This window comes from Microcebus murinus, chromosome 18 (assembly GCF_040939455.1).
Source record: "Microcebus murinus isolate Inina chromosome 18, M.murinus_Inina_mat1.0, whole genome shotgun sequence".
In the NCBI taxonomy this organism is placed as follows: Eukaryota; Metazoa; Chordata; class Mammalia; order Primates; family Cheirogaleidae; genus Microcebus; species Microcebus murinus.
The window spans coordinates 13963723-13976451 of record NC_134121.1 but is presented as its reverse complement, the minus strand read 5'-3'; the positions used below and the strand labels follow the sequence as shown (position 1 = coordinate 13976451).

Genomic DNA, 12729 nt, shown 5'->3' with positions numbered 1-12729 from the left:
CACAGTGTACAAGAGTTTATTTAATGATATCTGAATTTAGTTCTATCATGTGGAGCCCACATTACAAGTTCCATCTGGGTCCATTACAACTCTAAAAAAAAAAAAAAAAAAAAAAAAAAGGAAAGAAACTTAAAAAAAAAAAGAAAATCCACAACTTTTTCCATGTCATTAAATATATTCATATATAATAACCATAATATATTAGTATGCATTGGAAAGAACACTGACCCAAACAGTATGTCATGGTCACAACTAAACATTTACAATTCTGAGTGAACAGAAATCCAAAACACAGGAGGGCACCGAGGGAGGCTGGGACGCGTAGGGGGGGAGTCCAATAGCACAGGAGTGGTGGGGCTGGCTTGGTTCTTGGCAGGGGCGAGGCCCCACGGGTATGCGTTTTGATACCCCTGGGGTGTGCCATGGCCGTGGCCCACAGGAATGTCTGTAGTTTGTCTACTCTCTGGGCTTCAGGGGGGCTCCTCTGAGTGTTGAGAGCCTACATGTTTTTTGGTTTCCTAAAGGAACCATTCTAATGCCTTAGAGTCTCTCCTTGATTCCAGTCTCATTCCAATCTGGGACAACTCCAAGAAAGTCTGTACCCATTTCCTGCATGCTGTGACTGAGGCAGAGTTCTAGGAGGTCACTAAGGGCCTTGGGGAAGCTCTTGACCTCCCTGGGCTTTGACCCCAGGTGTCCCTCCCTTCTGCCTTCTGCCCTGCTTTCTAAGTACAGAAGCTGTGGACAGAAACCACAGCCTGCAGGTGAGTCCAGGGAGCAGCCCCATGTCCTTCCCCCTTCCCTCTGCCCCAGATCTTCAGCGTGACCATGTCAGCACGGCAGGCATTCAGCTGTCAAGGACACCAGACCACCTAGCTGGTAAGAAAAAGGACATCTGGGGAACCTGTTTCAAAAACAAAGACTAATCTGGTATGTGTTTCTTTAAAACACCTACATATCACAAATCTGGTTAATACACTCTTCAAAATCAAAATCTAGTTCCGTTTTACATCCCTTCCTAACTGTACAAACCGGAACACCTCAATTCCTATTTCCATCTCCTCCCTGGGGTGGGGGACAGGGTGGAAGAGGGGTGCTTTCCCAAGGATGGGGCCTCCCCGCTGAGGTTGGTGGCTGCACTCAGGGTGCTGTGCTGGGCTCTGGCCCATGAGCTGAGCAAGGCAGCCTGTGATGACTGCAATCCCAGCAGTGACCTCGTCCTCATCCTGGCAGATCTGGCCACACTGATATATTCCCCAAGGGCCAGGCCACTGGGAGGACAGCTTTTGCCCTTAGGGTGCTGAGCTGGAGGGAGAGGCTGGAGACTGGGTGAATTTTCAGCAAGATGCCTTGTTGCCTGGCAGGCCACTGGCTCTGAGACCAGCAGTGCAAGCCCCTCACCAGACACAGGGTGAGACCTAGACCCAAGGTGGGATGGCCGGGCTGCCACCGCCCTCCTGGGCAGGGTGGAGAAGCCACACTGGAATAGACAGCAAGAGTACAAATGCCTGGCAGTACCTTTTGATGCTAGCAGCACTCAGCAGACCACGCTGGGCACCAGAGACGGGCTGACAGCTTGGAAAGAGGCCCTTGCCCTCAACCTTGGGCTTAGATTCAGGAACGCCAAACACCCCTTCCCAGGGCAGTTGTCTTCTCCCTGCCCCTGAGGTGCCTCTGCCAGTCTCTCCTGGAATCCTTCCAACCACCCCCAGGCAGCCCAAACTGCCGTTCTGCCACCTCTTAGGAAGAACCAAAGCATGCCTCCCTGGAACCTCTAGCAAGTCCCTGCCTGCCTCACCCACCACTCTCGTTGCCACCTCTGGAGATACTACTGTGCCTGGCCCCCAGCCTCGACTCCTGTTCTCCAGGCTCGATGCCAGGGTCTCGGGCAACTCCCCGGGGAGCACGCCCTCCCAGCCTGCTGCAGGGGGGCCACAGAGCTGGACTGCAGCAAGAGGCAGCGCGTTCTGTGCTGAGGGCCTGGCCCTGGACCCGGAGCGCCAGTCCTGCTGCTTATTTGTGGCATGACCTTGGGGACGTGCACTCTAGTTTCCTCGCTGGTGAAAATGGTAAAAATCCCTGTCCCACGGGGTGGTCATGAGGACAAGCTGGGAGCGTGTGGGTGAAGTGCCTGGAACGGAGCGGGTGCTCGGCAAATGGCAGCGTGGCTCAGGCAGAAGTGACGGAAGCAGAAGGAAGCCGGACCACCAAGGGGCGAGCTTCATACTTCTTGGTATGACCCTTCTAAGCAGCCAAACTCCGGCCGGGAAAGTAAAACCAATTTCCTGACAGAGGGGAGCCAGGCCTCTAATTCAGTGTGCCGGGTGTGAGGACTCGGGTGTGAGGACTCGGGCCAGAGGCCCCTGGGCAGTGCAGAGAGCTCGGGAGGGCAGGGAGCCAAGAGGCTCCAGGGCACAGGAATGGATCCCCTGTGAGGCAGTGAGACCAAAAGGGGCTGCCTGCTTGAGGACAGTGTCTCCAGGAGGCTCTGGGAGGAGGGCTGGGCACGCCAGACGGCACGGGCAGCCTCCCCAAAGCAGCCAGCCAGAAAGGTGCGCAAGGTGCTGCCCAGGCCAGACCAAGACAGCTGCAGGGGCAGCCGCAGAGATAGGGTGGCAGTAGCAGGCTGTCTTGGCCCAGCAAATTCTGTCCCTTCCCTGGGGGAGCCAAGAGTAGGGGCAGCAGCAGGAAGTGGTCATGGCTTCCCTGGCCCCCAGGAGCCTGGTCATTCCTGCCCCTGCCTGCTCATGGCTTGGGCACCCTGGCACTTTGCTGAGCCTGCAAACCCTGTCCGGAGTCAAGCAAGCCCCTTCCCCACGCCAGGCCCAGCTGCCTTCGCAGCCTGCATATTCCATGCCCGGCCAGGCCCTTTCCAGCTGTTGACATTGCTGAGGGCCCTTGTGGGAGCTGATGTCATTACACAAATAGTGTCACTGCCGTAAACCCAGCCAGTGCCCCTTCCCCCTCCCCTGGAAAATATCATAAAAGGGGCTGGTTCCAAGTTTCCAAAAAGGAAACTCTCTGGGAGGTTTTGCCTTTGCAATGCCTCCTCCAACAGGCAGCTCCAGCATGAGGCGGTGACCACCCGGCTCGGGCTTCTCAGGGGTGTCCTTGGGCCCACTGCCCTCTGGATGGGCAGGGACTTCCTCTCCTCTATAGACGGTGAACCCCCCAACCCACGACCCTGCCCGGGAGGAGCAACTCAGCAGGTGGCAGTGGAGGCCAGAGGCCGCATGGAGAATGCTGGCTGGACGGGCTGCTGCCGCCTCCCCCAAGTGCCTGCCCGGCCCTTCAGATGGGGCCCAGGTTGTCCCAGCCAGGCGTGCCGTGGGAATTCCCAGAGAGAAGGGGTCGGGAGAGAGGAGGGGTTTCTGTCTTTTGTGCTGGGGTGGTGGCTTGGTCGGGCTTGCCCGGCACCCCGCCCAGGCTGCGGGCCTGAGAATTCACAGTTCTCCTCACGTCCCCTTCTCCGAAACCGTCCACCAGCCGTGTCTGGGGCCCCATCTGCGCGGCTCTGTGCCCGCCCCCGGGCCCCAGGGCAGGCTGCCCCCAGCCCCTCTGCGGCTACCCCGCCTAGCCCCAGGGAAGCGCGACTCCGCTCTGGAAGGATCCCGTGAGGTAGCTACGTCTCGTCCTCATTTCTCCAGGGCCGGGCCTGCTGCGCACCCCGCCCCGCGCGCACGCGCAGCTCCGGCCAGGGCGCGCGGGGAGGGGCTGGGGGCGGGGCCGCCGAGGGCCCCGCCCCGCGCCGGCTGCGGTCCCGCCCCCACCCTCCCCCCAACTTGGGAAAGCCCTTGCGGGCCAAGTCCGCGGCGGCTGCGGCTGGGGCCTCCCGCTCGCGCTCGGCCCTGGCGCCCAGCCCGCCCGGCGCACCGCTGCGTCCGCGCTAGGCCTTCTTGCACTTGCCCTTCTTCTCCCGCTGCTGGAACTTGCGCAGCCGCCGCGCCCACGTGTCCCGCCACTGGATCACCAGGCTGCTCTTGTCGGCCACGATGCCACTCTGGTCGGGAGAGTCCTCGGCGTTGCCCAGCAGCAAGTACTTCTTGAGGGGCTTGATTTTGGGGCACTTGCAGGCGATGTCCCGTGATCGGATCCACAGGCTCTGGTCACCGCGGCGGATGCGGCTCGTGCCCTGCTTGTACACGGAGATGATGTTCACCGTGAACTTCCACCAGTCCCCCGCCTTGTCCGCCTTCAGGATGTGGATCTGGACGGCTACAAGAAAGCACAGGCAGACGGGTGGGCCACAGGCCGGGGATGCAGCGTGGGTCCCCAGCTCCTGGGGTCAGGTCGGCCCTGCCCGCACCTCCGTCTCCGTCTCCGAGGGCCCAGGGAGAAGGACAAGGAGACCCATCACTGGGAAGTGACTGTGGACGGTACCGCACAGGGGAACGGGTGGGTGGTGGCAAAGCAGTTCCTGGAATCCCACCTGCTAGTACCTGTGCCAAGGCCACTGCTCCAAGAAGCCTTATTTCTTGCCTATTTTGAAGGTGCTACCCAGCGCTGCCTTTGGGGACAGTCCCCTTCTTGGCCGTTCCCAAGGCCCACTACGGTCCAGGAAAGCCAGAGGAAGCTACAGGTACTGATCACGGCCCCAGCACTCTGGTCCAGGGCCATCTGCCCAGGGCTGGTGCCCTCAGTGACAGCAGTGCTGGCCACTCCACACCGGCTGGAGGCAGGGTCTCCTCAGGTGCCTGCATCCCCAAAGGCCCCGATGAACACCAGGCCTCATGACACGCCAGACACCGCTTTGCCTTCGACCCAGTCTCAGGAAACCATAATGGGGCCTCAGTGCCCAGGGGCAGAAGATAAGAACCGGTACTTCAAGCTGGCCATGTGCCTTTTCCAGAGTGCTGGGTCCTCACACTGCCTGCCCCCCACGCCCAAACTGTCCCTGCCAGGCGGCTCCCTTCGTCTGTGCCTCTCAAGTTCCCCAGGCCATTCCTGTTCCCCAGGCCATTCCTCTTCCTTCCAATTCTCTGCCAGTATTTTCCGTAGTGTAAGGGTTCGCATATTGGAGTGGGCATCAGAATCCCCTGAGGGACTTGTGAAGTCACACTCTGCCAGGCCTCACCCCAGAGTTTCTGATTCAACAGATCTGGGTGGAGCCCCAGAAAGTGCACTTCTCACAAATCCCCAGGTGGTACCGATGCTGCGATCCCGAGCACACGCTTTGAGAATCGGCACCCTAGAGAATGTTAACATGTTATTTCTGCAAGACAGTAAGAAGTGATTTTAAAAAAGGAAATTCCTTAAAAAAAAAAAAAAGGAAACTTTGGTCTAATAAGTTCATGAAATATTAATACTAGATTAAACAAAGTCAAGGGGTTTCTCGCTGCAGGACTTTTCAGAACCTTTAATCAATGAATTGTATGCATATATTGGTTTCCCAAACAACCCTGGCTGCAAAACTCTTTGGTTAGTACATCTCAGGCCATCAGTACAGGGTGCCTTACTTGGGGACCTGCTAAGGGCAACAGGATCATTTCCCCCAGTCCAGGTGGTACCTGGAGAAACCTGTGCCGTGCTCACTTCTACTCAAGGGAAACTCAGCCGTCTTTCCCATCCCCACAGTCAAAGAGAGTCTCTTCCCCTTGCGGAGCCACCTGCCACGCCCTATACCCCTTACCCCACTGAGCCAGCCCTGGACTGGGCCACTGAATAGACTTGAGCCCTCCTGAGAAAGGGAAGCAGCCTGAAGACACTGAGACACAGGTAGGTTCTGTGGCTACAGCAGCAACAAGGACACATCCCCTGGGAGCGCTCAGCGGTCATCAAACCTCCCCACCACTTTCCACTCCAGGAATGGGTCCACCCCCGGCTCAGCCTGCCCTCCCATGCTGGCCGGCTTCTCTCAAGGTCTCTGGGGGCCGCTCTGCTCTTTCACTCCCAGGGGAGCCCCCTACTCTTCTCCTGTGCTCAGGGCTGTGGGGAGGGGCAGGGACAGCTGGACCCAGGGGCATCCACTGCCACCCGACTCATCCTTCTCGGGCGAGGGAAGTGGTGGATTTTCCCATATTTTCATTTCAGCTGTTCATGGGCATCCTGAACTTTGCACTCCAGTCTGAGGACTCCAAAGAATGGCTGCCATGGCAACCGTTTCCATGTTTTTGTCACCAAGGGACTCAACACTCAGTGTGAACTCTGGGGTGGGGGGAGCCCTCCAGCCCAGAGAAGTGGCTGGGCCATGTGTATTTGACTGTGCAGACGGAGGTCACCGTGGCAACTGAGTGCCCCTTAGCTAAGCAATGGGGAGCCACCCCCAGCGTCCCTGAGAGCCCCGGTTTCCTCTCCCCGGGACTGAGCTGAATACAGAATGAGCCTCCCTGTGGCTGCTTCTCTGTGCGGCACCCCAGGCCTGTGGCGCAGCAACAGCATGCTCCAGCCGCCTGGGCTGGCCCAAGGGTGCTGCAGAGGGCACCTCTGGCGGGGACCCCTGGAGAACAAGGCTCTGAACCTGCCCTGAGCATCTACTGGTGCCATGGGCTGAAGGGTGTCCCCACAAACTCACATGCTGAAGCCCTAACCCCCTGCACTTCAGAGCGTGATTTCCTTTGGACACAGGGTCTTTACAAAGGCGATTAAGAGGAGGTCATTAGGGGAGCCCAAATCCAAAATGACTGGTATCCTCACAAGAGGAGGAGATGAAGACACAGATGCACAGAGAGAAGACCACGTGAGGACACAGCGGGAAGGCAGCCACCCACAAGCCAGGGGAGAGGACACAGAAGGAACCAGCCCTGCCACACCTTGATCTCAGACTTCCTGTCTCCAGAATTGTGAGAAATAAATTCCTGTTCTTTAAGTCCCCGAGTTTGTGGTGCTCTGTCCTGGCAGCCCCAGAAATTAACACAGTAATCTCAGGGGCCCCGAGCATCTGGGGCCTAGACTTGGTCCAGGAAGGAGGGCGGACCTGGCGGGGGCTCCCAGCGTTGCTGAGAAGAAGCCAGAGAGATGCTTGGCTGAACAACGTCTAGCCTGGGACTGCCCCCACCCCAGGGGACCTTGCCACTCCCTGGGGTCCTGCAAGAGCATGGCCCTTCATCATAGAAGGGGCTGGTGACCTCTGCCCTATCCTCCCTGACCTCTTGGCATCCCCCTCCCATTAGTAAAACCAGCCAGCGCACCCAAGGTGGCCACCTGCCCCAGCACTTCCCCAGGCACAGGCCTGAGGGGAGAAGCCCTGAAGGGTGCCCTCCCCTGAACACCCTGCTGTCTTCAAGAATCCAGAGGGACAAAGCAATGGGCACTGGTCAATCAGGACAAAGCAACTGGCCCTTGTCCTCCTTCCACCCGGAGAAGACCCCAGCACTCCTGGGTGGGACGGCACAGGCCCGGGGAGGGGAGGGGGTGGTAGGATTCATGTGACTGTGCTGGAGAAGAGCCACGTTTCCGCTGCCCTTGGCAACGCCTCTGCGCATTACACAGCCCACCAAGTATGAGCTGCACACGCAGCGCACGGGCCAAGTCCCCGCAGCGCACATACCGCTGAGAATATTCAAAATACACGTTGCAACAGTGACCTCAAACAGACCTGCCCTGTGCCCTCTGGGAGCACGCTCATCGGCAGCCACATGGCACACCGCCAGGGCTGCTGTCACCTCTGACCAGACTGGGGTCCTCTGGGCTATGTGGAGCCCAGGGCCCTCCGACCCAAGACGTCCCTATGATGTCGCCCAACCAAGGGGCTGGGCACGGTGGGCTATGGGCAGCTCTGCCCCATCCTAGGACCACAGCCCCAAAGCTTGGCCCCTTATACCTGCCATTGTCTCAACGTTGGTGTCCCCCAAATACATATATTGGAACCTACCACACAATATTAGAATGTTAAGAGGTAGGGCCTTTGGGGAGTGACTGAGTCATGGGGATGCCACCCTCACGAATGTAATCAGTGTCCTTACAAAGCTGGCTCCCTCTCGATCCGACACGTGAGGACAGAGAGCGGCCCTCACCAGACGCCAAGTCTGCTGGCACCTTGATCTTGGGCTTCCCAGCCCTAAGAACTGTGAACAATACATTTCTGTTTATCACCCAGTCTGAGGTATTTTGTGATAGCAGCCCAAACTAGGACACACCCATACAATGAAACTCACCCCCAGCCAATTAGCCTCAGTCCTTGGGATGCCTAAACCCCACTGTCCTCCCACTGATGTCCCAAAAGTTGTCCTCAGCAAGGCCAGAACGTGGGGATCTGGTGAGGACCCCCTCCCCATGTTCGGAAATCAGGGACATGAGATTACTCTCAGAAAGGCAGATGGTGAAGTCAGACCAGGTCCATGAGAGCCGCGCTAGGACCCCTTAAATGAGAGACTAGGTTTACAGGAAGAGGGTCACCCCACCTCAATCCCAAACGGCCATTCTCCGAGGCGGGGACAAGGGAGGCTGTGAGGTGGGCATGGCAGGGCCCCCAGCCCTGCCTGGGGAGGGGAGCCGGCCCCCCCCTGCTGGTGCTGCTGGCCCCACTGTGAGCGATGAGTGGCTCCATCTCGGGGTCCACCCGGCACATGCATCCTCCGGTCGTCTGGGCTCTTGCTCCCTCCACAAAGAGCCTGGCTCAGGACGCCGCGGGGGAGCAGATGTGTCTGTCCCGCGGGAACCGGAACCCTCGAGGCTGGAGGGGTTAGGCTGAGAGCAAGGCCCCCGTGCCCGGGTGCACCAGGGGGAGGAGGAGGCAGGTCTGCACACGGGGCAGAGGCCCAAGGACGCGCAGGGAGAGAGAGTGCAGCTCCAGAGACGCTAGGAGCTGGCCTCGCCTGGCCGCGTCCCGGGGTCTAGCTGGATTTGTCCCTTGGCCTTGCAGGGGACAAATGAGCTGTCCCACATCTGTGCACTAAACCCAAGCCCTCCCTCTCCTGCAGCGGCCGCAGAACCCCTTAACAAGACTACAGGCAGGGTCGGGCAGCAGTCGCCCCCCTCGCCCATTCTGGGGTTCGCAGGAAGTTATTTCACGCAAAGAGCTCTCAGCCACCAGGGCAGACGATCCATGCGGACTGACTTCCCTTGTCCTAACCTGTCGCCCTGGCTGCCAGGGGCACGCACCCCACTCCACCCCTCAGCAGAGGCCGGCGCGGGGCTCGGGAGGGCTGGGCACGGCCGGGAGGGGGTGAGGAGGAGGCTGAGCGCTGGGGCCGTGGGGGCTGGAGTCAGCGAGGGCAGCCTGTGCCAGTGGGAGGCTGGTTCTGGCCGAGGGTGCGGGGGGCTAAGAGGCAGGCCCAGGGCAGGTGTCTTGGCCACTCCCAGCTTGGGCAAGGGCGGCGGAATTCAACCTGCCCAGCCCTGGGGGTCTTTCAGCTGCTGCCGGCTGCATCCCTGGTGGCAGCACAAAGCACCAGCGTGTCTTCCACGGGAGCAGGCATCTGGCCATCCCTCCCGGCTGCCTCAACCTCCCCAGAGTCCCAGTGCTGGGGAAATTACCCAGCCATCAAACGCAACCTGAAACATAGGGAGCTGCAGGTCACATCCTGTGCTTAGTTTCCGCCAAAGGGGGACTTGCGGCCCCACAGCAGCCCTGTCTTCAGTCCAGAGCCCCAGTTCATCCAACGCTGCCTCCCCCAGCTCCAGCCCTGGGCCCCTGAGGACCCGGCATTGCCACCACCCTGGACAGTGCGTGCGTGGCAGGAGGTAGTTTGGGGCTGACCGATGCCCCTACCTGCAGGTCTGGGGAACCTCCTGCCAGGATCAGAGCTCCCCACCTGGCCAGGCTGCAGCAAAGCTGTGTGGCCAGTGAAGAAGTTACAGGCGCTGCTCGTTCACCTGCCTGTCGGGAACTGACACGTGGCAGGAAAACTCCCGACTCTAAACCACCTGCTGGGCCGGGCTCTGGGGGCTGCTGGCCCTTCTCCTCACCCCAGTTAGGCCCGAGCGACTTCTGCGAGGAGGCTTCCTGCCTCCCAGAGGACTCCAGGATTTATGGGCTGCTTGGGGTGGCTTGGGTGGCCAGCCCCAGCCGTATCTTCCTGTTGGGCAGTCCTGCAAGGGAAGGCATGTCGCCCATCTGCCTCAGAGACAGCAGCCAGGACAAATGGGGAGAGGACACTACCCCCACAGAAACCATCAAAACCACGCACCCCATCGATCTCTCGCTGTAGAAAGCGTGTCCCGAGCTGCAGCCGCTTTCACACAACCTAGCTCCGCCCGCGCTTCCCAGCCGGGTGAAGGTAGGAAAGCGCCGAGCAGAGCCAAGTCTCGTTCTCAGGGACGCTCATCTGTCCAGAGAGACATCGAGTCCCCGCCGGGCAGTGCAGCACAGCAGGGCCGACACACCTGGCCTGGGTGTCCCCGCAACACCTGCCCGGTCGGCGCTTATCAAACGAGGCGGAGAGCTGGAGGCTCACTGCCCCCGGACCCCGCACAGCCGCCACTGCCCCTGGGTGGCCTCAGGAATCCCAGGGTTGCCACCTCCTGCCACACGCCCCTCCGAGGCCCTGCCGCAGGACTTGGACAAGGTGGGGACAACCAACTTAGGGCCGGCTGAAGGATTTCCCGTGTGCCCCTCCCTGTCACAGCCAAGCAGTGTGCATGCTCCCGTGGTTCCCCTACCAAGTCCCGGGGCTGGGCTCCGGTGTTAGGAGGGACAGGGGTTATGTGCCTGAGACCACCTGGCTGCCTGGGGGTACCCAGATGAGGGGACATCCGGAGACATCCGGACATTGGAGAGCTGGACTCTTGGGATGATATTAGCCCTGTCCCCTGGGAGATGGGCACAGTCTGGCCTGACCTGGCCAGCTGCACCCCAGGCTCGCAAGTGGAGAGGTCAGGGCACTGGCCACCTGCTTTGCAAGAGGCTCAAGTAGGGGAGGGAACCTGGGCCCTGCCCTGGCCCAGCTGAGGTGCCCTCACCGTGGGGCTGGTGCCCCGTGGGGCAGCCCAGGGGAGAGTCTGCACCCAAGGAGGACCTGAGGGCTGCCTCCCTCTCCTGGCATGATCCTGGGCTCGGCCCCCCACCCTTGAGCTGGGGGCCGAAGCCACCACAGGCAGGGACCGGGCTGCTGGGGAGCCATCCTGGGGGATGGGCAGGGCTCCCTCCCCCCAGAGGGCCTCGCACAGCCTCCGGAGCTGCCTGACCGCCCACGCCTGCGTCAGCCAGTGTCCCAGGCTGGCTGGGGTAGCCAGCCCAGCCCCCTGCCCTGCCCACAGAGGGCGGCAGCGAGGCTGGGGCCTGCGGGGAGCACACCGAGAGCCACCCAGCGGGAAGGCCCGGCAGTGAGTGCTCCCCCCAGGCCAGTGCCCTGCAGCAACGGTCCGTCCCCTGGAGGAGAGAAAGGTGGGAAAGGTGGGAAAAGAGGGAAAGGGCTGGTCTTCCCTGACACGGCCTTGGTCTGGGCCCCCATCACCTCCAGGTCCCTCCAGGGCTCACGGAAAGCTGTGTGTGGAGCTTTCTGGCCAGAGGCCCACTAGGACCGCACATTTACCCTCACTTCACAGAGGGGATGGCCCTGAACCCCTCAGTCAGCAGGGCTGCCCACAATCCACTTCCCCATCAAGCTCCCACCTCCAGCAAGCCCCCGCTGTGCTGGCCCGGCTGGCCCTGTCCTGCACGGGCTGAGCATCCATGACCCTCTGCACACGGGACTCTGAATGCCTGGCGGCCCCTATGAGCCAAAGCTCCTCCACAGCTGCCCCGAGAGACCTAAACACAGCGCCCGCGGCCCTGAAGCAGGGACTGAAACAGGATCCGGAGCAGAGCTGTGTAGCTGAGCCCTGCTCGGGGGCTCAGATCTCGGGCGGTGACCTTTAGCAGGGCCACGTTCACCTGGATGAGTTGATTCAGGTGCGAGGGCTCGCAAAGGCGCTTCGTGAACTTATGCCATGCGTCCTGAAGCCCAGGCTGGCTGCTGGGGAGGGTGGGTGCCCCGGGGAACCTCAGAGCCCAGAGCCCAGCACAGGCAGAGCGGAGCTGGCGGGTCTAGGGGAGGGAGCCCTGGGAACAGCGCCTGGGGAGCCGAGGTCCTCGGTGCCCAAAGCGCCAATCCCAGGGGAAGGCGGGAAGAAACACCACCCTGGGCCCTGGCAGTGGGAGAAGCTCTTCGTGATCACTAAGATGCAGGTCCCAGGCAGGCCGGGGGGGAAACAAGTTGCCTGGCTGGTGGCCCCTGCCCTGCTGCTGCACCAGCTCCCCGGCCACCTTGGACAGATCCCGGCCCACCCCATCCCCACTCTGAACCCCGGGGACCCCATCTGTAAAGTGGCAGGGAACACTGCTCATCAGATGGCCTTTGTGGCGCCTAGAGCTGTCTCTGCCCACTCCTCCTTCCTAAAAACAGGATATTCAGAAAGGGAAACAGCAAGAGAGAGCGGAGGTTGCAGATGATGGCGGGGGCTGCCCGGGGCCCACCTCTCCCCTCTCCACAGCCACTGCGGGAATGGGGAGTCACAGCCCTGTACCCCCAGGGCTGCCCATGCCAGGAGGCCCCATCAGCACAGCGCCCTGCCCCCACCCGGCTCTCAGCACTGGGTTTCCTGTGGGCTCCGGGGCTTTTCCGTCGAGCTGTCACTGGGGCCGACTGGCCCTCCCTGCCCAACCTGGTGGTCACCCACATTCTGCGACCTCAGGCTGACTCACGCGGAGCCAGCTCCACATCTGGCCTCCACATGGGACTGGCACTCCAGGGGGGGAGGTCACATCTGGTGAGGGAAATCAGAGGATCCCCAGGGGGCCAGTGACCCCAGGGAAGGGTCAGCGGGCCTCTGAAACGCCATGCCACGTGCTGCTGCTGGTCTGTGTTCCGG

At 60.8% G+C, this 12729-nt stretch overlaps 1 protein-coding gene across 1 annotated transcript in view; it reads right to left on the bottom strand.

Annotated features, from left to right (window-relative positions):
* NTN1 (netrin 1) overlaps positions 1-12729 on the bottom strand; it is a 185954-nt gene continuing 173225 nt past the window's right edge. The window contains exon 7 of the mRNA XM_075994174.1: positions 1-4215. Within this exon, the coding sequence (XP_075850289.1) occupies positions 3887-4215 (329 nt within the window). The 3' untranslated portion in view covers positions 1-3886. The remainder of the gene's footprint in view (positions 4216-12729) is intronic.